This window comes from Solea senegalensis, linkage group LG6, assembly GCF_019176455.1.
Source record: "Solea senegalensis isolate Sse05_10M linkage group LG6, IFAPA_SoseM_1, whole genome shotgun sequence".
NCBI classification, from domain to species: Eukaryota; Metazoa; Chordata; class Actinopteri; order Pleuronectiformes; family Soleidae; genus Solea; species Solea senegalensis.
Window position 1 is genome coordinate 13,456,829 of NC_058026.1, and position 23,695 is coordinate 13,480,523.

At 41.6% G+C, this 23,695-nt stretch overlaps 3 protein-coding genes across 5 annotated transcripts; 2 read left to right on the forward strand and 1 right to left on the reverse strand.

Moving 5' to 3' along the window:
- Positions 1-1,674: 1,674 nt before the first annotated feature.
- On the forward strand, positions 1,675-9,531 carry wfs1a (Wolfram syndrome 1a (wolframin)). Of its 2 annotated transcripts, none has more exons than XM_044027900.1 (12): positions 1,675-1,733; positions 2,872-3,390; positions 4,353-4,432; positions 4,830-4,974; positions 5,055-5,228; positions 5,445-5,522; positions 5,601-5,713; positions 5,825-5,962; positions 6,111-6,356; positions 6,535-6,813; positions 7,038-7,201; positions 7,324-9,531. In XM_044027900.1, exons 2-12 carry the CDS (start codon positions 2,877-2,879, stop codon positions 8,522-8,524), a joined length of 3,132 nt encoding a protein of 1,043 aa, XP_043883835.1. In that variant the 5' UTR covers positions 1,675-1,733; positions 2,872-2,876; the 3' UTR covers positions 8,525-9,531. The 2 variants fall into 2 exon arrangements, with proteins under 2 accessions (XP_043883835.1, XP_043883834.1); XM_044027899.1 differs by lacking the exon at positions 1,675-1,733 and adding an exon at positions 2,345-2,474.
- Positions 9,532-9,554: 23 nt separating this feature from the next.
- ppp2r2ca (protein phosphatase 2, regulatory subunit B, gamma a) lies at positions 9,555-16,659 on the reverse strand. 2 transcript variants are annotated; one of them, XM_044027904.1, is made up of 10 exons: positions 16,629-16,659; positions 15,766-15,959; positions 15,319-15,416; positions 14,987-15,170; positions 14,513-14,625; positions 14,125-14,302; positions 13,212-13,376; positions 12,902-13,071; positions 12,441-12,532; positions 9,555-12,131 (listed from the first exon to the last, which is right to left on the reverse strand). In XM_044027904.1, the coding sequence occupies exons 2-10, from the start codon at positions 15,827-15,829 to the stop codon at positions 11,834-11,836; spliced, it is 1,362 nt and encodes a 453-aa protein (XP_043883839.1). In that variant the 5' UTR covers positions 15,830-15,959; positions 16,629-16,659; the 3' UTR covers positions 9,555-11,833. The 2 variants fall into 2 exon arrangements, with proteins under 2 accessions (XP_043883839.1, XP_043883838.1); XM_044027903.1 differs by having other exon boundaries at positions 15,766-16,138; positions 16,629-16,658.
- Positions 16,660-18,317: 1,658 nt separating this feature from the next.
- LOC122770786 (histone PARylation factor 1) lies at positions 18,318-23,655 on the forward strand. Its single transcript, XM_044027905.1, has 8 exons — positions 18,318-18,400; positions 19,912-20,077; positions 20,920-21,106; positions 21,596-21,694; positions 22,043-22,196; positions 22,535-22,622; positions 22,965-23,137; positions 23,331-23,655. Exons 1-8 carry the CDS (start codon positions 18,362-18,364, stop codon positions 23,463-23,465), a joined length of 1,041 nt encoding a protein of 346 aa, XP_043883840.1. The 5' UTR covers positions 18,318-18,361; the 3' UTR covers positions 23,466-23,655.
- Positions 23,656-23,695: the final 40 nt, after the last annotated feature.

A 23,695-nucleotide genomic window follows, 5' to 3' on the forward strand; every position in this document is an offset into this window, starting at 1 on the left:
GTTGTATTGTTTGATTGCTGGTTTGTTGTCTCCCTGTCTCATCTCTCCACCTTACTCATTTTCTTCCTTTTCTCTCCTCCCTTTCTGTCCCCACCTCTCCTCTGACCCATATTTCCATTTCACCCCAACAATGGCTGCACATCTTTGACTCTGGTTCTGCCACAGATTTCTTCCTGGTAAAAAGTTTAGTTTTGAATCTACTGATGCCCAGGGCTTTCTCGTTGTGGGATCTGTTGGATCTTGCCTTACCAAACAACACACCTTGAAATATTTGATCCAGCTTGATTGGACACATTTGTTATATACGTGCCATATAAATAGGATTTAATTATTAACCCTTCCTAAACTTAAGAATATCAGGATCATTCTAAATTCTGAAAATCTCTCAGGTCCTCCAAAACCATGAATAATAACTATAAAAATCCGGTAAGTCTCAATAATCATTCATTTGCATTATAACAACTTGTTGAATTATTGACATTTAATGATTATTTGAAGCTTTACATGACCGAAAATAAACCTCTCACGACCCATGATCTGTAGTACACCCACCATGGTGCCATGGCTCATGCTTAGGGAATCAGTACGGCATTTTGTGTCAGAGGACCCAGAGACAGTAGCAGCTAAATTGACTTTATGTATTGTCACTTTTCCTCACTGCTGTTAACATGTCTGCCTCTTGGCTCAGGTAAAGTTCCAGTCAGCACCAGGTGCTTTTATCTCCACTGGCCCAAAACCAGTGGTCTGTGAGTGTTCATGGGATTATTGGTGTTTGTTCCAGGCAGCAGCACTGTCGCTCTCCTGGCCCATGAGCAGGCTGGGAATTGACAAGTGAGTGAGAGCATCACAAAAAAATCTGGGAGCTGTGTGTTCAGCACTCATGCAGGTGGACAGCTGGGAGGAAAAATGCATCACGGATGAGAAAAATCACAGAACAGCAGAAAACACAACCACAGCTCAGTCAGAGCTCATACACTCACCAACCACTTACTTAGGTACACAGAGTACATGATTAAATGAGTGGCACCTGGTGTGTTCTTCTACTGCTTCAAGGTTCAACCTGTTGCACATTCAGAGAAGGTCTACTGAAAACCTTACATGTGCACTTTAAAATATGATAACCTATTAATTGATTATCTTCAGAGAGGAAGAGGTAATGCAGGAGACATACCATTATACACAAGGGCATCCACACATAAACATATGTTATAACAAAATAATAATTGGCATTGTTACCCAGGTAAACTTAAGATTCTGGGTTTAACCACTGTGGAATTGGCAAGAGCAATAACATTACTGTTTACCTTCAAATCCCAACTCAAAACCCACTTATACAGACTAGCTTACCCGTCATGACCATCCCCCCACTACAACCTCAGCCATCTTTTTTTCTGTATTCTGCCTTTTAAACTCTGGTATTCATTTTTAAACTCCATCCACTGTGTTGAATGTGTCAGTATTAACTTTTGTATCTTTATTTTTAAAATTTTGTCAGTATTATTTTATCGTAACTTTTATCTGTTCTCCTTATTTAAGATGCAAAGTGAGTGTTTGAAATCAGCTTACAAATCAAATGTATTATTATCATTATATATTAAGAGCTATGTTTATTTGAGTTACTATTGTAATTTTGAACGATATGTTTTTTTCTCCTCTGTCCTCTGGCATCAAAAGGCATCTCTGAACTATTCAGACCAAACCATCAAGCAAACAACAACCATGTCACATTCAAAGTGAGTAAAATCACATTTCCTACCAAATCTAATGCTAAGTGAGAATTTGAGCAGGTCATCTTGACCCCGGCTGCTGTCATGTGAGATAATTGGCCCTTTTAGCAGGAAAAGCACAGGTGTGACTGGCTTTGTTCAGTTCATGTTAGTCAGGACTGTCAACCAGCACACACCTTGAAACTGTAGAAGCTAAATGGAACCTAGCCATCATCAGTTTGATTATTTGCACCTGTGATTTCCCATTGCATTAACAAGCAGTTGAACAGGTGTATCTGATTAAGTGGAAGGTGAGTGAATAATAACTTAAGCAGGCCTATCGCATACAGCACAAGCTATTTTTAGAATTCTTCATATTAATGTTTAAGGATTTAAGGTGAATTGTAACCCTAGATTTTGGTAAATTGGGTAACTTAACACATTAAGACCAAGAGATGCGGGAAATAATTTAGCATTTCTGTTTGAAAAAGGTTTACAAAGCAACAGCAACAAATAACCAATCAGAGGAGTTGGACATTTGACAGGCATTCATCATCCCCTACGAGAGGAGAGTCTATTTTTAGAGGCTCCGTCACAAATTTCTGGTGTTGTTTATAGACCAGAGATGTGAGAGCAGCCAGTGTGAGTCTCTGGTTTCGGGGGGCTGAGTGCAACAGACTCCAGCATGGACAACAGACACAACATTTAAAGGCAGGAGAAGAATCTACTAGAAAATCCAGTGAAATTCTGCCCATGTACTTATAACGAGTAAGTTTAACAAGTCAGTTTTTCGTGGCCTACGTTGATTTGGTGCTAATTTGGTGCAGGTTCAATGTTCAGAGTGGAATTGGCATGGAGTTCAGATTTCTTTTTTAAACGCTCATCTATATCAAGTTTGAAATTTGAATAGCTCATTAAATAGCCTGTCTTCATTTGCTACCTTTTTCAGTTAAATTTCGTGTTATTGCAATATATATTCCATGAATAAGGGTTGTTATGCTATTTCTTCTCACAGTGAAGAAACTCAAGTTGAACAGGTGTTTTTTTATTTTAGTATTTTAGGTGTAAAATCCAACTCCTGTGTTTTATTATCGTGATTGTTTGACTGCAGTGTAAAGTAAGTATTTTCGTGATATGTTAACACCTCCCTTTTTTCGCTTCACAGGAAAAATGGAGAAGGATTTCTCAACAACACCCACGCCTGTGAAAACCCAGGAGTCTTGCTCCGTCATGGATGAACCTCCTCTCTCCTCTCCCATGCCGATCCGTCCCTCCCATGTCTCCAGTAACCTCTCCGCTTCACCCTCTCAGTCAACCAAACCTCCACCCTCCACAGAAACAGTGACAGACCCCACAGAATACCCTCACAATGCTTCACAATCTGCTCACACCATGCGTAAACCAACAGCCTACCCTCCCACTGTGGATGAATCGAAGCAGTGCGTATCTGCTGCTGTGTCCTCGAGACCTGTTTCTACCAAAGAGTCCTCTCCTACATCAAACGAAACTCAGACGAAGCTCACCTCTGCCTCTGCTGCCACAGCCAGCGACAGTGTGACAGATTCCCCTGCTGCTTCTTCCAGTGCTCCTGTAAAACGCACCTTCGTGTCCATGGCCAAGCGGGTGATCATTCAGGAAAGACTCAGAAAGGCAGAGGAAGTGGACTCCAACGATGAAGAAGATGGTAAGAATGCCCTCATTTTGAGTAAGGATTTGAATGAGGTTTTGTGAAACTGAGAGATTAAGTTGCAGACCACAGTAACCACATCTCTAGTTGGCTTAATTTGCTAATTCAGAAGAGCTGCACCATCCAGTTTATGCAAAATGTTTCAATTATATTGATTATTTGAAGTGGTAAACAGCACCTATCGCTCATCAAATTTTGAATTGGACACAAAAACGAAGTAAAGAAAAGTGGATCTGCTGTGTCACTGTGTCGGCTTCACTGTGACTGACATGTGATGAGTAGTGAACAGCTTTGCTGCCATTTGCTTTCTCTCTCCACCTTGTTGAACCTTTTTACCTGCACAGCTATGTGTAATGTGTCTATGAATTATGTCCACACTTAATCAAAGGACCAACTATGAGACGAGTGCAGTTTTACACAGTCCTGTTTCTCAGTCCTTCTTCGCACCACTGGACTTGCTTGCGTTAGGTGAAAGTGAAGTTGCCTACAGCTAACTATTGAAAATGACTATGACCTTCACAGCTCTGTGACTGTTCAATTGCAGTGACTTCCAGGAAATATGGTGTGCAACTTCAAGCCTTCCTTCGACTGAACTCTTTAATTTTGGTCATCCTCTTGGTGTCTCAACTTTATATTTGTCTAATACTTTTGTTCTTGTTTGGCTTATGTACTTGCAATACAAATGAGAGTGTAGCCTAAAGATGTGCTAGGCCTAAGGACAGTCTCACAGATTTGATTTAAAAGTTCCTGGTAGTGATGTTACACCAGCAATAGAATTAAAAGTGTCATATGAAACAGAGCTACGAAACTTGATGTAACCAACTAGCATTTGTGTGACACAGAAGCTCCTCCAAGAGAAGAAAGGAGAAGAAGGGGACAAAGAAGAAGAACAGTTTTTTTGAAGGCTGTGAACAAAGTATGTGTAAAAACGTCATCTCCTGTCATCTCCTCTCCCTCAGATGAAGAACCAGAGGAGGAACTGTCCTTGGAGCAGATGGTGGAGAAAGCTAAAGCTGGTGATGCCAGAGCTCAGACACGGGTGAGTGAAAGAACACGCAGAAAAACTGGAACTTGGCATTGTTTTCAGTCCCGCTAGTTGACTCAGGCAGTTTCAGAGCTATAACGTCTATTTTTGGCCACTGCAGAAGCTGATACCAGAATATGATACACAGATTTAGACACAGTCACAAATCATTAAGGCCACACATTACAGTACATTGTAGTATGTGCTGAATCTGAACAAATATTAATAATATTTATAAAAATAATGAATTATTCACATTAAGAGGTGAAAGGAGGTGGCTATACAAGGTCATTTTACGTTATTTTAGGCTATATTCATATTCTATATACTAGTCTCTAGAATTCCAGGTCTGTTTTAAACTCTTAACGGCTGTATTTAATCCACTTTCCTCTATGTCTCTTCTCTGTTTCAGCTGGGTCAACACTACCTGATTCTTGCTGAAGAGAAAGACCCCGAGCAAAATAACCTTCTGGCTGTTAACTGGCTGTTAAAAGGAGCAAAACAGGGCAGAAAACGTGCAGCACGATTACTGCAGCGCTGTTGGATCCAGAAAAAAGGCATATACGGCTCAGATATACGCATCTGTGACTGTGCACTTGAGTTTGTAATTCTTGAACTTGTTGCTATTCCTGTGTAGGAATTACTCCAGAGAATGAAGCTGATGTGCGCAAGTTGTCAAAGGAGAGTAAGTTTGAGCTGGCAGTACGCAAAGCAGCCATTCTGATGTACTTCAAGCTCAACCCTGAGAGGAAAAATAAGGTGCCTGTGGCTGAGATGCTCGGAAATGTCAGCCAGGTCAATGCAGTACCAGGTAAAATGCACTCACGCAACCAGCAACACTATATCTTGTCTGGTGTTCTACAGACTGTTCAGAATATGAATGTTTATCATGGCTGTTAAATATACTGATATTCCCCTTTGTGGTTTAAGTGTTTGCAGCTGTCGTGATGAAGAATATAGTATTACATGCAGGCATGCAGTAGGGTGCTTGTCACTGACTTGTGCTGTGGTGCTTTCTCACCACTAGGTGGCAGTGCAAGCAGGATTCCAAGCCCTACTTCAGGCCAGACCCAGAAAGTGTTGGAAAACATGGTCATCAATGAGTGTTAGTATCCAGAGAGATAGAGAGAATGAGACTGTAATGGTTTACTCATGTTTAATGTGTGACACTGTATCCTCTCAGCCAAACAGTTGGTGGACCTGGAGGACTTTGTTGAAATGACAAAAAATTATGCACAAGGGATTGTGCCCTCTGTATCCCAGGAGAGTCGAGCACTTCAGGAGGGTGATGAGGAGGTAAAAGACCAGCTTTACAAAAACAGAGGCATGAATTATGAGGACACACTTCACTTTTTTTTTCTCTATAACTTAAGATATTCAGAGTTGTGTTTGTGTGTTTGTGTGAAGCACGAGTCCGATGTGGTTCCATCAGGATGCAAGAAGTCGCACAAACGTCCTTGGAGTTTTGGTCGAAGTGGGATGATGTTGGACTCCAAACAAACTGGGGCCATGAAAAGAGCCATGGACATGAAGTCACGCTTAACGGTATCATAACAATAGCAACTGATACAATTCCCTCTGTGTTTGTATTTCATCAAATACGTGTGGAATCCTCTCTTACTTCACTTTCCTGGTTTTAGCATGTTGTCCCTGATTTCCAAACTCCTTTCTTTTCTGTCTCTCTTCACTTCAGATGCTGCAGTATCCGCTGCATTCCGTTATGGATGCCAAGGAAAGTCTGGTCGACTGGGCGTCACGGGCCGGTGTCCAGTGGCTGAGCACAATCATCCCAACGCAACACGTCAACGCACTTATATTTTTCTTCATCATCAGCAACCTGACAGTGGACTTGTTTGCATTTGTCATTCCTCTGCTTGTGTTCTACCTCTCCTTCATTTCCATGATCATCTGCACGCTGCGTGTTTTTAAGAAGAGCAAGGTAAGCGTAACGGGCAATTTGGTTTTTCTTTCCAATACCCAAACCATGTCGCTTTAGCACGATAGACTTAGTTGTAATCATATTGATGTCTCCCATGATATTTGTATGTGGATGTAAAGATGATGAACATATTGTATACAGAGATTCACAATTTCCTTTTCATTCCCCTTTTTCCCAGACTTGGGAGAACTTCAGTGCCCTGACATCTTTACTGACACGATTTGAACCTCGGCTGGACGTGGAGCAGGCAGAGACCAACTTTGGCTGGAACAACCTCGAACCGTATCTCTACTTTATCATCTCTGTCTTCTTTGTCATTTTCTCTTTTCCTGTAGCCAACAAAGGCTGGATCCCCTGTTCTGAGCTCTCTACTGTGGCCATCTTCTTCACTGCCGTCAGCTACATGAGTCTCAGCCCCACTGCTGCGATGTATGCTCGCCAAGCATTAGTCATAGAGGTGAGGAAACACACAACACTGGCATAACGTGTGATTAAAGAATCAAAGCACTTGTACCCTCATTATACTGTATTGAGCATTATTACAGTTATAATTACAGTCTTGCATACCATTAACTTAAGTCTGGAGGTTGATTTTCTGATTTGATCTGTATATGATGAGAAATTCCATCTTTTAGAGGTTTTTTTTGGGTTTGCTATAATTGTATGTTTTTTTAATCCCAGGTGGCATCATCTCTGTGTTGCCTGACTCAGTTACTACCACAGAGCATGACAGTGCTTCGTTATCTTGGACACACCTTTGCCACAGTGCCTTTAGGGGATTCAGTGGTGCTGAAGCTGAGTCTCCCCTGCCTGCTGTATGTCTACCTGTTCTACCTGTTCTTCAGGTGAGAGGCCTGGTTAGCAGGCTATGTTGATCACAAGGTCATGTACTGGGTTGTGTTAGTGGCCTTTAAAAGTCACCCCAGCATAAACGACTAACTTCATTATTTATTCTTTTTGTCCTCAGCATGGCAAAGATGCGTGGTTTCCGGGGGACTTACTGCTTCTTCGTTCCGTACCTCGTGTGCTTTATGTGGTGGGAGTTCTCTGTTGTCCTCCTCCGGAGTTCCTCTCCTATTGGTCTAATCCGCACCTGTGTGGCCTACTTTCTTTTCCTGTTTGCGTTGCCTGTTCTGGCATTTGGCCTCGCCACCCTGCTAGTCATCCAACTCTTCAAGTGGTTCCTTGAGCTGGAACTGACAAAGATGATTGTGACACTGGTAATATGTGCCATCCCTGTCACACTGCGCCTCTGGACGCGCTTTAGTATGTCTATTCTGGATGTGTTCCGCTCACTGACCCACCGTGGCCCTGTCAAACTCATTTTACTCTGTATCTTCATGGTAACTTTTATTTTCTCTATCTATGTGTACCATGCTGAGGGAGAGAAGGTGTATAATTCCACAATGACTTGGAATCAGTACAGTCAGGCATGTGGACCCCCCGCCTGGGAAACCAAAGGCATGGCCCAGACACAGATCTTCTGTAGCCACCTCCAGGGACACAGAGTCACTTGGACAGGACGTTTCAAACATGTCCGTGTGGCCGAGACAGAGAATGGGCCACATTCGGTCATTAACCTGTTGCCAGTGTTCATAGGAGACTGGTTGCGCTGTCTGTATGGAGAGACATATCCCAAATGTGAGCCAAAGAATGCTACGGCCACAAATCATGTTAACCATACGGATTTTATGCATTTGGCGGAAGGTTCTGCCGGTTCGGCTACTGTTTCATTGCCCATGGTGCTGCGGATGCAAGAAGAAGAGGAGCTGTGTCAGATCAAGGCCATGGCCAAACACATGTGCCATGTCAAGCGCTTTGATAGCTACAGATTTGAGGTGACAGTAGGCATGATCAGAGGTGAGGGGGCAGATGACCCAGCCAGGGATGTAATCCTAATTGCCAGCAATGAGTTCAGACAGGTTCTGTTTAGTCTGAAACCTGGAAATATGGTGGAGTTCAGCACCAAGCTGGATGGCCGTCTAGGATCCAAAGGTCCGGCCTTTGAAATGAAGGCTATCAATTGTCTGGACTGTGTTTCTTCACTGGTGAATGGAGGCCGGCAGGTGAAGTTAGAGAGAAATTGGAGGCGCACAACAATGAGAGCCATGAAGTTTGCATTTGATTTCTTCTTTTCCCCGTTCCTCTCTGCAAAAATCACTGCTTAAGACTTAAATACCACTGCACAGTGAAGCTGCAGTGGTATTCACTTGCTTGAAGTAGTTTTCTTGTGATGTGACCATCAATGTCACTCATGTGCCTCCTTGCGTCATGCGTATGATGAAGTATTGTTTACAAATTGTTCATTTTGAAACGGTGGAATCTTACTTTCTGTGTGTGCTTGAATTTACATGTTTTACTATCTCAGTTCATGTACCTTTTTAAAGTGGTTCAAGAATGTTCTATTGCCAGCATTGAGTTTGGCCCTTGTTTGTAGCCCTTGTTACAAGGAACTAAATGTTGGGTGTTAACTGGAGTTTGTGTTTCTCAAAATTGATCTGTTTTGAGGCAGCGTTGCTGCTGATTTATAATGAGGAATTTCTTACACGTACCGTACAGTTAATATGTTTGCATGTACACAATGTATTTACATTTATGTGTACACTTTAAATATATATGTTTACCCATATTTTCATATGGGTTCCATATTATTGGTTGCTAATACCGTTTCTAGTGGTCTTAAAGCGGATGTTTTTGTTCCGTGAGCTTTAGAGCACATAAGATAGCAATTGGAAAGCCAACTGATTCATGTATCTGTTGTTGTTAGCCCTGGTGGTTGCTAGTGGTACCATTGCCAGTGTGTGCAGTTTAGGTTAATGGCTATCACTGCACACTCAGGCCAAAATGCAATGTCAGTGATGTCATGACCAATGACAGGTTTTACTATTCATGAAGTTGATCAAACTGTGCATCACTTTATTTTTGCTGCTTAAGAAGGGGGCTACTCAGAGACCTGTGAACATATATTTCAGTTTTTTTTTAACTTTGCTTTTTGTCACCATCCAGTGGCAGGTCCCCTACTTCAGCAACATACTGTATGTGGTTTTTATTTTGAAAAGTGCATCAACCCATGCACATTATATGCACGCTGCAAAAGATGAGCCTGTATACTGTCATTACAATTCATTAAAGTGCCTGACTTGAAACCAAATCTCTCGATGTACCATTCACTAGATACAGACATGACATGATGCAACACATTTTTATCAGGCTTTTCATTTATTAATGCACATTCTCTCCATTGGTCTCATTTGAGTTGTGTTTTTGTATTGTGAGATTTGTCTATTTTTAAGTATGATAGAGATACACACTAGTAGCACTGAGTAATGGCACCATGCTGCTGTGCTCATGAACACAAATCCTCACACTGGTTGTATAAGTTAGTGGTTATGACGCCATTTCAACTGACCTGCCCTAAACTACAGCTCTCCACTAAAGGACCGAGTACTTAACCTATATAATGCTTGACGTGGTTACCCGTCAGTATGTAAACCGTTTTCTTGTGGGGGTGTTGTCAGTAGATATTTTGCTGTTGTGTACAGGTTATTAAACCAGTCATTGAAACACAGTGTTTGCATTAAAACAACAACAACAATAAACAGTGAAGACAGAAAAAAGGATGGGGGCTCTTGTAAGAGAATCCCCTCACCCACAGACTGGAACTTCAACATCTGCTAAAAGTGGTTAGAAACCAAAGGTAGTTAAATGTGACGAGAAATGAGTTATGAAGCAGAAATTGTTGGGTTTTGTGGACTGCTGTTAATTTATGACAGAAGAATTAGGAATGATGGGCAACAAAACTGGACACTCTCTATACCCCATGCACTGATTCGTATTCTCCACTTGCTAAAGTACACATCCAGATCACTTACAATAATCCCATCAGGGCCAAGGTCACTTGAAAACAATGCACTTCACTGTAAACAATCAAATCTTGGTCAGGTCACATACATAAGTCCAACAAAGACATCACTTTACTGCTGTGCAGCCTGGGGCTTTCAATGACGCACGTGTGGCACAGTGAGGTATACGGTATGATAACACATAATATTATTGTTTTTAATGGTAAATACATTTTTAGCGATGTACATCATTAGCTATTGCACGGTTGAAACCACCTGACCTTCTAACACACAGGACACAAGCTCAGTCGTCGAAACTTTGATTAGTTGCATCAGGAACCTTGTACATGTGCTTGGATTCCCGCGTTCACATGATTGTAAGAGGCCTTACAAGGTGTGCTCACATTAAGAAGTTAAATTAAGAAATAAAGTTCATTTTTTGAATTCATTACCAATCAGTTTGAGCACACGTGAGAGGGCTCAGCACGAAAACACCGTCTCCCTCATGGGAAATAATTTGAGACCTTGATACAACAATCAAAACCCATCACAGGCTTAATATAGCTTACACAACAAAACAATAAATGTTGATTTGTTCCTCTCTATTGCCAGCAATACCTACATAAGTACTGCTACAACACAAACATCGCGTCTGAACCTTAAGTAGAGTGATCCCACAATGTTCCTCCCTTTGACATAGATCTTTAGATTGTTTGCAGTGTACAATACAAAATGCATCCTTTTACCCATTAGCTCTCAGGGAGCAAACACTGGTACTGCCTTAAAAAAACAGAATATTTACAGCTGACAGTAAAAAGAGTGTATACATGTACGTAACCTGTAGAAGAAGAGCTCATGGTTTAAATCAGGAATACTGCTGTAACTGTGTTGTTGTTAGTGCTATTATTGCAAAGTGAACAAGGAAACAGGGCAAGGGAAAATGAATGCGTGCAATCTCCAAGAGCACTGCTCGAAGGGAGAGGTTTAACTGCTGCTGTCATCCATTAGAAAAGGAAAAAGACTGTTGTCGTGAAGAGCTTTACAGTGAAACCACATCTACTCTTCCACAATGGTGAAAAATGCTTCGCTTCAGATGCACTTGCTGGCAAAGTCACACCATCACAAGGCCTTCGTGTTATTTAGCGTCACTCAGTCTTTGTTGCTACGAAGCATAACTTGTGTCATTCTTTGTCCAACAACATCAGCAAAGAGTCCAACACTGTGTGGTCACCAGCAGTCACAGTCACTGTAGATGGAGAGGTGTCCCTGCACCTCTCTTACTGCCCCTACAGTGGGTAAAATGTGTAGCAGACTGGGAACAAAAACATGTCCGGACAGATACTGGGCACTTCAGTCCATCTCAGTATTTAAAAAAAGATGATTCACTTTATGGATTCAATTAATTTACATTGTCTTGTCATTTCATAACTTATCTTTTTAACAACATAAACAGACGTTGCATCTCAGTACATTGTGAAACAGCTGGACTCGGACAGCTGCATCTTCCCATAAAGGCTGTCTACTCCTCACGCCGTCTCCGAGCCATCCAAATATATACGTATCTGAGTCACTGTGTATACTTCTGTGAGAAATCTGATACGATGTCTGCCAATGAACATACTCATGTCACTCCGGTCACTGTGCCTGCGCCTCAGGGCTCACGCGATCCTGGAAGATGTACAGGTTGTTGGTGGCTGCTATGGCGATGATATTCTCAGACGGGTGCCACGCCATGTGCAGGATTTTCTTTGTGAAATCCAGACTATCAACGCCAACGTCTCCGCGGCGACGCTTACCACCAGTGTAGACACGTCGGGTCCGCAGCACGGCCCGAGGTTTGCTGCTTTCCCGCCATGCCTCCAGGGTAACGCCTCGACCTGTGTCCCTGTCGAACATCCGGAAGAAGCTGTTGTACGCCCCTGTCATGATCACACTGAGGAGAGCAGAGCGGGAGTCATTATGAGAGGAGCAACGGGCTCATGGAAGAGAATGAAAGCAGAGAGGAGGGAGGACGGGTGCACAAGAACAGATCAACTATTGATCTGATGTCAGCAAAGCTCGTCTGTGCCATTGATTTAAATGTCGTATACTGATAGAGGAAGAGCATTTAGAAAGCCAGTGTAAGCAGGATTACACCGCCACACCCACCCCCCTACTTTCAAATGTACTTAATTTTACTTGACTTCATCCGTCCTCCCCGCCCCTCCTCTCCCCCGTCTCCCTCTCTCAAACTGACACTTACCTGTCTGAGCTGTTCCAAACACATTCAAACTTGTCAAAGATGCAGTCATTTTCATAGAGGGAACACAGTTTACTCCTCAGGTATTCATGGACCTGGGGATGACGCAAAGTCAACAGGAATCATTAATGTTGTCACATTGTGCTTGAGAGTCGTTATGTGACTTTGTGAAAACAAAAATCAATGAATTGTGGCAATAATGAGCTGTGCTTGTTTCATTATAACCAGAACCTACATCTCCAAGTCCTACATTGAAAAATGTACTTGTATGAACTTCAGTAAATCCTAACATTTGTAACCTGACACCCGCATATGTTCATTTCTCCACTAAACTTAATGATTTCAAAGCAACACATGACAAACACAGACTCTTTTGAGTGTGTGAATAATAATAATTCAATCAGCAACACTAACAGAAAATGTGACAAACACATAAAAACAAGTAAAATATGCGGTATTTTCACCTGGTACGTTTCCACGGGGCCTTTTTCCATGTTCAGGTCCCATACCTTGGCAGTGAGGTAGTCTCTGGTCAGCAGGTAGCGTCCGTTGTGGCTGAACTTGACATCCGACACAGAAGAAATGATCTCTGAGAAGAAGGACCGGCTCCCTGGATCCTCAGGTTCCTCAAATACTGGGGGGTGGGGGGTAAAGACAGAGGAGTTGGGTATATCACAGTAATTATTAATACATTATCTCTGGCATGGTAGTGAAATCTTTAATTCAACAGTTTTACAGACAGCATGTGCCCTAAAGCTCTACGATGTTGCTCACATTTGGTATGTTTGTCGCAAAGTGCAGAGTCTCTCATGTCACAGAGGCGCAGGGTGCCCTTGCTGCTACTGTACACAAACAAGTGGCAGTGATGTGGGTGGAACTCTGCTGCTGTGATCACCTCCGTCAGATCCTCCATGTTGGCTGGTTTGATGTCCACAATGTCTGAGAGAAGAGTCCGTCAAGAAACAGACGACACATTGATTTTGGACGCGTGGAGCGTAGTCACTACTATATATTCAATTCAATTTTGAAATTTTTCCTCTTAACCCTAAAAGTGCAAACCAACCAAGCTTTTTTGCACACTGCGCTCCTCTCTGTTCTATTTGTGGTAGTCCTGTGTGGTTTAGATGAAAGTGTAACTGCTTGGTGAATTATTTAAAAACTCTTCTTCCATAGATGCCGCTATGATTTTCTAGGTCAGCTTCCATTTGAATGGGGAAATCACCAAGTGCACAAATCCAAACATAGCCATGTGCTGTTTGCATTAACTATAGATCAGAGATAACATCAGACGAACAGGAATGTGAGGAATACTGTACTTCGGCTGATGTATATTTCAAGAGGTGGGGTGGCGTGTGTTGGGTATGAATTTAAATATGTATGGCCTTGCTATTCAGAGTTCTAGTTATGCAGTTATCCTTTAATGACAAGTCATTAATAGTAATGTGAACGCAACACAAAAAATAAATTCAACTTAATGGAATCAATGTGACACACACATATCCACCTTCTCCACTCATCTACTCCAGCTTTTGTTTAAGAATCATTTGAAATTTGTCTCAGAGAAGTGAAAACTTCATTTGCATGAATCAACTTTGTACTTTAACTGCAGTGCAAATCCCATAGCAGAGCTATAGAGTTTAAATGAAAGTGTGAGACAAAGAGGACGAATCCCTGTGATGAAGGATACTGAAGCTACGGTCTGTGATGCCCAGATGCCACATATTGATGCGGAGGTCGTCAGCGGACAGGTACGTCTCACCATCACTGTTGACTGAGATAGAGTTGACATGGTAGGTGTGTCCATTGGAAAACACTCGCCTGGGTCGAACCTCTACCATGAGATCTGTAGGTTTCAGCACTGGCACCTTAGATAAAGGAATGCAAAGGGTTAAGGAAGGGAGGAAAGAAGGAAGCGAGGCAGGGTTAAGAAATGGGGTGACCGAAACACGTGAGGGAAAGAAGGAGAGAGGGTGGCCAAATGTTGGGTGTGTGGAACAAATAAGGGTCAAGATGAGATAAACCTGCAGCTTTGCTTGTGTGTGAGAGTTTGTTATTTGTCTGAGGACAGTATGTACCTGCAGAGAGGTGATGGTAGAGACGTCCTTGAGCCGTCCCTCCTCATCTTTCAGGTTGTATCCCTCCGGTCGCTTGTCTCTCTCACTCACCTTCCACAGTTTGACGGTCTTATCTGTCACATAACCAGTGAGCGGGGAAGAGGACAAATCAGTGATTTATTGCTTTTCTTCTTTTTGACGGAAATTTCACTTCAAGCATAAGAAACACATATTTAAACACTAAGAATTAATGACAGGAAGATAAAAAATATGTGAGTTTTACACTTGCAGGCTGGTTTCACTTATGTACCCACAATCCTTTGACTGGTTTGACAATATTTCACAGTAAAAGATGTTACCAGCCTGACATAATGTAGAGATCTAGAAGTGCGGTTGTACTAAAGGGTGCAGTTCACATTACGGTCAGTCGAGTTGTGCTACATCCTGAAAACGAGAAAGATGGATGAACTTCCGTAAGCGTCACTGTACACTCACCGTTGGTGGAGAGGAGGAAGTGTGCTGCGTTCTGCTGTGGCAGCCATCTGATCTTGTTTATTTTCTCTTCAATCTCCAGACTCTTCAGGTAATCAAAGTCCGGCTCATGGCTCTGGAATGTGCTGTAGACATTGTACTCCCCAGAGTCCCCCGTCTCCCCCACCTCCTCGGACTCACCTTTAGACTGTCCAGAGTCAATAGTGGGGCATAAAAAAAAACACAGCTCTTAATACACAACTCTATTTGTAAAGACTTGCAAATAGCATGACGTTGGGGCAATGTGTGACGGCATGAAAGGGCAGATTATTACAAGTTTTATGTATTAAACTGACCTCAGTCTCTCTCTGGAAGATGACCACACGGCCACCTTTGTCCCCTGTGGCCAGAAGGTCCCCTGTCTGGTTAAACTCCACCGTAGAGATGACATCAGCTGTGAGAAAGGCAGGAGAAGTATAAATAGGAGTGTTGAGGGAGAGAGCAGAATGTGATGTCAAAGAACAAACAGAGAAATCAAGAGGTGGAGAATTTAAAGAATCATGGATCATCACAAAGAAACGTTTTAGTAACACCTGATACGTTTGCTGCAATGGACTTTAAACTATTAATTACATAAATCCTGGCATAAAACATTTATGTCAGGAGTGATGAATGTCATTATCCATTCCTTCTGTACGGCAACACAGGGTTAATGCATCCATGAAGTTGAAGGGAATGCCTTCAGTCATAGCAGCATGTTATCTGACACCACAGACACAGCGACGACGCGCCGCCTCTTCTACCTTCAGTGACGTAGTCTCGCAGGAAGGTGTGGTTGATTTTGGGGCTCTCAGCGTCCTCGCCCATCTGAAGCTGAGGGAGGGTGACCCGCCAGTGCGCCCGTCCTGAGGGGAAGGGTCCAATCAGTGCTCTCTCTCCCCACCCAGGCTCCGCCCATGCTGCTAGGGCCTAGCGAAGCGGCCTGGAACAAGGCATCCTGGGAAAGCAGGCATCCAGAAGGAGAAGAGGCGTGAGGAGACAGAATGGAGAAGGTGGAAAAAGAGGAGTTTGAGGAAAATGAAAAGGAGCAAGGAGGGGGAAAAGAGACGTAGGGGGGGATGTTAAAAGGAGAGATGATGAGATTAGATGTGAAGTGGGGTGAAGTGGACAGTAAGGCTGGTGATGAAGAAGAGGCAAAAAAAAAAGAAAAAAAGGGGGCTGTCAATAGGGAGGCTCACAATATATGCTCACAGCATGCTAAATGGTGTGACCTTTGTAAGACATTCAACAACAAACAGATTATAAAAGACACACGTGCAGACGCACAAGGCCTAGTCAATGCTGAAGCAAATCCCAGAGCAGAGAATGGAGGTAAAACAACAAACACACACACATTAAGCCATGAGTGTGCATACAGAGGGCGAAGAAAAACATGACACGTGAGTATGAAATATCCACTGCAACATTCAGCATAGCTCCCAGGGTGTGGTAGACCTCTCTGCCTACTTTCCTTGTCCCTGCTCTCTCTCAGTCTATCTGTCTCTCTCCCACACACACACACACACACACACATTTCTCAGATAGTAGACCTTGACGGAGCTCAGAGGAGAATGCGATGCCTTGCCTGTGCTGCAAGAGGGAGGGTGTCAGGCCTCAGCACACCTACCAGTCCGCCTGCAGCTGCTGCTGCTGCTTCTGCTGCTGCTTCTGCTATCTCCTCTGGTGTGTGTGTGTATAGGTCCTCTGCTGCAGTGTGCTCAGGCAGGCCTTTGTGTCTGTCGGATGGAGGGGAAGAGGAAGAGAAAAAGAGAGCGCATGGGTGATAAGAAGAGGTGGAGAGGAAAGGAGAAGAGAAGAGAAGAGAAGACAAGAGGGATGGTGAGGAGGATGGCGATCCAGAGTCTGCTTATGCTGTGGAAATGATTCTGTGCAGCATCCAGTGTATCATGGCAGCCTCCTCCTGGAGAAGCCAATCACTGCACAGCTATCACTGGTGGATCCACCCACTGCAGGTGATTAAGAGTGAGAGGCCAGCAGAGGGAGCAGTTACAACATAGATGGCAGTGGGATTCATCTGGGGTGCTCTGAATATGGAGACACGGAGAATGACAAATGAATAAATAAATATACAGAAGAAAATAAATGAATGAATAGTACAAAAATAATGAAATCAATATTTGTTTATTATTTTCTATTTTCATTCATTTATTAATTCGTTATTTATTTATTTATGTCCACATGCATTTATTACTGTCTAGTACACTAATGAGGTATGGGGGTCTTGGGCTCAGACTGGCAGAGAAAAGGTTAATTTAAAAGTGCAAAAGTAACCATATAGCTCTCTTTAAGTGTATATTCACACTGTGAAAGTAAAGGAAAGGAAACATAAAGCTAACCAATAATCTGATGCACATGGGTTAGGGCCTGCAGCAACATTTTGCCAGTTCCAAATGAAATATTAGGAGATTACCTTGACGCAGTTTGCTCGTCCATCTCATTGGCGCGTGACTCCATGTTCTCCTGTGCCATTTATCAGGCGCAATAACAAAGTGAGTGTCGCTTTTGTGGAGCGAGGTAATGTCCTTCATGAAGACTACCAGCGTGTCTCCACGTGCATCATGTCCTGGTCCTGGACCTGTCGCCGGGACAGAATGAGGAGTTCATTCTGTCAGACTCTCTGGGTTTTTTCGTTCATCTGGGTTCAATATTTTGTCAAGGTTTCTTAAATTTAGTAGATCTGGCTTTCTATCAAATAGAGCTATATTTTAACAGTGAGTTCACACTATTTTCTCACCAGAATATTATGAGCAGTTAACTAGCATACACGCAAGTTGAATACAATGGGTTAGGATTGGTTTCATTTGTGTGCTAACTTTAAAACAATTGTCTTAAGTTGTAAGTAGTCTGAGGAATACAATATAAATAGATTTTTGTTTGTCATTGTATAAAATACAACCAGATAAGTATGGTATTATAAGTATTAAGAATTAAAGCATGCTATAAAACATTTTTGCTATAAAACAATCAATATCCTAATAATAATATTTTCTTTTTATGTGTACGTAAGATAAACCCACACTGGTGAAAAACAACTTCCCTGGTGGAGGTAATACATCCTGAAGAAATTGATAAACAAGCAGTAATTGCACAACATAACAGTAACGTTTATGGTTAAATATGGTTAAAACATAACCTTTTATTATATGACATTTTAAATGCATCCTCAGCTACTTTAATTGGCTGTTATGTCTTCCTCCGTCCTTGTACGTGCTACTGAGAGGTCTTATTGGACATTGAGCATTCCAGTCCTCTGGGGGGCAGTGTTGCACCTTGACGTGGCGCAAGGACTGCAAATTGTAACGTGCTGTAGAAGACGACGAAGGGACAAGAGGAAGAAAGATGACAGGGCGCGCAAAAAGAAAACCCAAATCTGCTCAGGTAATTATACCGTCACGGTTGTGTCTCAGAAGTATCCGTTTAGTACACGGGGTTTAAAGACAAAAATCTGCGATGCGTTTGTCTTCAGTGGCGACAGAACCGCTTTAGTTATGGACGCTGTGAGCAGTTTTGGCAGGCTGTGTTAGCGGTTGCAGACAGACGACAACATGGCAGCAGCAAGCCGCAGACCTGATGGTGATATTACGTCCTTCACACATCACCGTTTTTTATCATGACGTTTAGATAATAACACTACTGTACCGCTGAGTCACGCACCACTGTGGTATACTTATTGTAGCTGGTCCTAAGTCAGCGGTCGCTGGTCTGCTGCAGGGAAACCGTTGGTTTCTTAATGTGACTCATGGCTTTATTCCATCAAAGCCCACAATTTTGTGTCCAGAATGCAAAATGTCTCTGTTTGTACTGAAGAGAGAGCATGGGCACAGCTGTACTTAAGTTTCTACTACAACACAAGAAACGTGAATCGTGATTGCAATGTCCAGATTTTGTTTAAAGTGTTGTAAAGTGTTTTGTATTTGTTAGTGAAAAAATAATATTCCTTTTATTTTCTTTGTGTCATTCATACACTGAAGGTCATGTGCCATAATTGTCTGTGCTTCTCGAAATATTATTTTTAAAACCCCACCATGCAACTTTCATAAGCATACTGATCCCATACATACAGTTACTACCATAATACACTAGGGGTGGGTCAAAATATGAGGTGTTGTCCTTCCTATTGCAATTCAATAATCGATATGCCAAGGTTAATATCGATATTTTAATTATTAAGGCACTCTGAAGTAAACAGTCCCTGCCAGTTTCACTCAATGGGCGTCACTACATGGTGTCTCCTCACGGTGGCCCTGCTCAAGTGAGGGGGGAACTTGGGCAGCAGTTAAGAGGGAGTTTATGGTGTATTAAGCTACGTTAAAAGATGTTCCATCCACATTCAACACATAGACTTTATGCACTTTGTTCTCTATATTGTGAATAAATAGAAAAATCCTGCACTTTTAACTTTTCACAGACGTTTTGTTATCTTCAGATAGACAGATATTGTGGCGTATGGCTATATGACTGTTTTGCATTACATAGATTATCACAGAATTGTTGCCTTGTGACATTACTGGTAGACAATGTATCGCATATCGTATGGTGATCATAAGCACTGCGAAATGGAATCGCTGTATGGGTTAAGACAATAAATAGGTACTAGTGATAAATACAAAACTGTGCAGTTATAAGTTGTATAAGGTGAGTTCTCAATGACTATAGTTTTGGGTTTATAAACTGCTCATAAGTCTTTCGATCCCAGCTCTGATAAACATGTGTCTTTCCTTGAGGAGAGAAGTTCAAACGGCTAATGGTACTACTTGTCATTCAAAGTAGGTAGATGTGTAAACCACTAGCTAGTTGATTGCAGTGTTGTTCAAAGGCATTAAATGGAGTCTGGTTTACCAAGCACCCAGCTTGGAGAACAATGGAATGATTGCTGTATGTTTCTGCAGGACGCAGGTGGAGAAACTGGGAAGTCAAAGAAGGCCTGTACTGAAGAATCAAAATTCAAGCCAGAGCAACATGACGAGATGGTACGACTGTACAAGCTTGAAATGCCAGATGATCTGTACCACTTCTGGGATTTCTGCAAGGAGCTTTGTCCTGACAACCCTCGTGGTATGCTTTTTACACTAACTGCATATTTTGCTACAGTAGTACTGATACTGTCATTTAATCAATTATTCTGAGCACACAGGAGGCAGGAAGGAGCCTCTAGCTTTACTGATACTAGGCAACAAAAAGTCTGGATGGGTGGGCTGAATGCATAAATTAATTACTGTGAAGAACACAGAGTTCCTGGCCAGCCCATCATCAGAGAAACCTGCTGAGAGCTACTCTTCAAAATTTGTGGCTGATGCCTTTACATTTGGTATTTGAGTTCTATCAGCCCATGGCAAAGCATATGGTACTAAAGCTAGTAACAGTCAATCATCCTTGAGTCTATTTATAGTAAAAGGAATCACTTCCATCAAGTGATCAAGTCCACGATTGACATCTTAAAATTTTAGTGTCACTAACAGTCAGACAGTTCAACTACATTTGTGAGTGTTCACAGAGGGAAACTGTCCACTTGTGGTTGTGATGTGTGTCATTCAAATTTCAGAAAGATAATAACCTTCCTGAAGATGGTAAGCCTATGTCTTCACGTGAATATATATATAAAAGTACAAAGATTTAACAGAAACCATAAACCAATACAAGGTACAATAATGATCACTCTATTATATACAGCTTTATCCTCTTTATTTATGTCGCAGGGGTGCTGTGCAAATTTCAGCTGACATAGGGCAACAGACGGGGTACACCCCAGACAGTTACTCAAATTATCAGTCATTCAAATTAAAATAAATATAATTTATATGTTGTGATCATTAAGGAAACATCAAAATATCAATATTTTTGAATGTTTGATTTCATCATCAGCTGATTTTGTTGTAATGTTTTTTTTGTCTGTAAAGATGCACTGAGAGACGCACTCGGTTTACAGCTGGTTGGTCCTTTTGACATTCTTGCTGGAGCTCACAAAAACTCACAGAACGCTCAGCCTAACTTTCATCTTCACTGGAGGTACATTTATGACCCACCAGAGTTTCAGACCATACTACTTGGAAGTGAGGACAGTGAACATCACATGGGCTATTACAGGTAAAGTTTTTGCCTCTTGCAGCTTGTGAAATTGTTTGATCTTTTCCATTAGAGCAGTTTTGCCACCCTCATTATTATGTCATGGCCGAAATGTAGTAACCAGGTTAATCAAGTTAATTTCACAAAGAATATGAAGTACATGTGCCAGCACTCATTGCACATAACACACTCTGTGTGTATCTGTGTGTCTGTTCTCAATGTAAGAGAACCCATATTTAGTCAGTGTCATACTTTTACCATGTATACAAATGCTCAACTGTGCAACTACTAAAAAAAATGGACACGGTTGTCAGGACAATGCAAGCTCTGAGTGGCTACTGTATACGCACAGTCACAGGGAAAAGTGTGTGCACTAAAATAAATAATAAACAGTAAATGCACCTGTTTCAGTTAGAAAATAATCCTACTGGGGTTCATATGGAAACATGACTGAATTGTTCTAATATTATTGTTATTAAATTGGATTGTATCTTTCCCCAAATCCATCAGAGACACTCCAGACTCTCTTCCTTCATTTGTTGGGGAAAATGAAGCCAAGAAGGGCTGCACCATTACGCAGATGGGGGACAATGTGTTTGCTGCTGTCCTGTGAGTTCCACTGTTCACGAATATTTTAGATACTTTTCTAGAATGTTCTAGGCATTTTATTAGGCATATTTACATTGTCTCATACATTATTATTATTAGTCAATGAAAATCAATTTATTTTCACTTCCAAATGCACATTTAGTACACATGCATATAAATAAGCACTACCAGGAATCTGTTTTAGCATTTTCACTGTTAAAGTCTAGGAATTGTTTACGTGTGAATATATGAGCGTTATTCAAAACTCAGACAACAAATTCTTCTGTGTACGTTTGGGTTCTCACATGTGAGGAGCATGTTTTTATTTATTCATCTTACCCACTTAATTTGCTTGTTCTCTCCTTTCAGCTTATTTCTGCTGAGAAAGAGGAAAGAGAGAGGCAGCAAGAAAGCAAGGGGAGACGCTTTGGAAAGCCTGGAGACAAAGCTGAGAGAACGGGCAGAGACTCTGGACTTGTCTCTAGAGCAGAAGACCAAAGGCATGAAACAGAGGGACAAGAAGGTAGATCTGAGCAAACATGTTTTTATTTACATGTCATTTATAAAAGTAATTCTTCAGTCTCTTAATGTAATACTGTGTTGCTTTGTTTGTAGGACTGAAACCTTTTAAATGATGTGTACAACTGTATGGACAACTTATTGCCCATACATGTCGGCTTTTTATCCACATGAAACTAGAAGGCTATTTTAGAAAAACGGTCCAAGACTAAAAAATTCTCACCACCCTTGCACTTTCATGTATACAAGCAAAACACAATTTTGAGAAAAAGATGATGTCATGTTTCACTAAAAGGTTCCATGTTGATAAGGAATAGTAAGTAATGTGTTATCACACCACAGGTGGTCACAAAGACGTTCCATGGGGCTGGCATTGTTGTGCCTGTAGACAAGAATGATGTAGGATACAGAGAACTGCCAGAAACAGACGGTGAGCTACTGCAGTATTATAGTATTAAAGCTTGGTTTAACAATACCGTACATACTATTATGAAGGTGCGCTTACCACTCTTGTCTTTGGTGTTCCTTCTACTAATTGTTCTGTGTGCTTGTGAATGTAGTACCTTCTATATTATATTGTGTGAATAACAAAATGGGTTGTGAAAGTTTAACTTTATCTCACTGTGTGCTTTGTGACTTTATGAATGTTTTTATCTGTCCTGTTGAATTACAGCTTACTAGTTTAAAATTTGTTTTACAATCAAAGTTGTGTTTTTTTTTAATTTTGCTGTGCTAAATCAAGGATGTTGGTATTCCTCTCCTTTGTAATTAGCTGACCTCAAAAAGATCTGCAAGGCAATCGCTGAAGCAAAGAATGATGAGGAGCGTATCAGAGCCTTTGGACCTCTGCAAGAGATTATCACCTTTGTTCAATTCGCCAACGATGAGTGCGACTATGGAATGGGTTATGAACTTGGAATAGACCTCTTCTGTTATGGATCCCGTGTAAGTCCTTCAGTGCTTGTATTCTTCTGTACTCGCATCGGAGATTTGACTTTGTGATACTGAGCAAATTTCATCTTCTGGGTTTTTAATGAAACCAGATATCATTTCCTGTGCACAAATCATTGAATAATTTTGCTAGTAATTTAGTTGAAATAAATATATTCATTAATCTCTGGTTTCCTGTCCCTCCCAGTATCTTCACAAGGCAATCAATAAAGTCCTGCCCCTGGCCTACAGCTTGCTGAAAAGAAATTTATTTGCAGAAGTTTTGGAAGCCCACCTCACCAGCCGTAGCCATGACAACCTGGACCAACTCTCTGCACACTAAAAAGACTCGGAAGTTAATTTCAATTCTTGTTCTTATAAGCTTTTTCCCACCATGTGTTAATTCCCTATGTTGTTTGTCATTGTTGATGTTTCTTGGTGGATTTGGTGCTGCTATCATTGATTGGAACCAGTTCAATGATATTCTGTTTGTAAAAGTTTAGATGCCTAATAAAAGTATGTTTATATTTTTACATGTCTAATGAATCTCAATGACTTTCAACAACAAGTTCA

Bases quoted from the DNA above. Each gene is read 5' to 3' on its own strand.
- LOC122770786 (XM_044027905.1), top strand. From the start codon at position 18,362: ATGACAGGGCGCGCAAAAAGAAAACCCAAATCTGCTCAG. The intron at 22,197-22,534 runs GTAGATCTGAGC...ATCACACCACAG, and splicing joins TGAAACAGAGGGACAAGAAG to GTGGTCACAAAGACGTTCCA. The intron at 23,138-23,330 runs GTAAGTCCTTCA...TGTCCCTCCCAG, and splicing joins TCTTCTGTTATGGATCCCGT to TATCTTCACAAGGCAATCAA.
- ppp2r2ca (XM_044027904.1), bottom strand. From the start codon at position 15,829: ATGGGCGAGGACGCTGAGAGCCCCAAAATCAACCACACCTTCCTGCGA. The intron at 15,171-15,318 runs GTCAGTTTAATA...GACTCTGGACAG, and splicing joins TCTTCCAGAGAGAGACTGAG to TCTAAAGGTGAGTCCGAGGA. The intron at 12,132-12,440 runs GTAAGTGTCAGT...TGCTCTCCTCAG, and splicing joins GTTTGGAACAGCTCAGACAG to TGTGATCATGACAGGGGCGT.
- wfs1a (XM_044027900.1), top strand. From the start codon at position 2,877: ATGGAGAAGGATTTCTCAACAACACCCACGCCTGTGAAAACCCAGGAG. The intron at 4,433-4,829 runs GTGAGTGAAAGA...TCTCTGTTTCAG, and splicing joins ATGCCAGAGCTCAGACACGG to CTGGGTCAACACTACCTGAT. The intron at 6,814-7,037 runs GTGAGGAAACAC...TTTTAATCCCAG, and splicing joins GCCAAGCATTAGTCATAGAG to GTGGCATCATCTCTGTGTTG.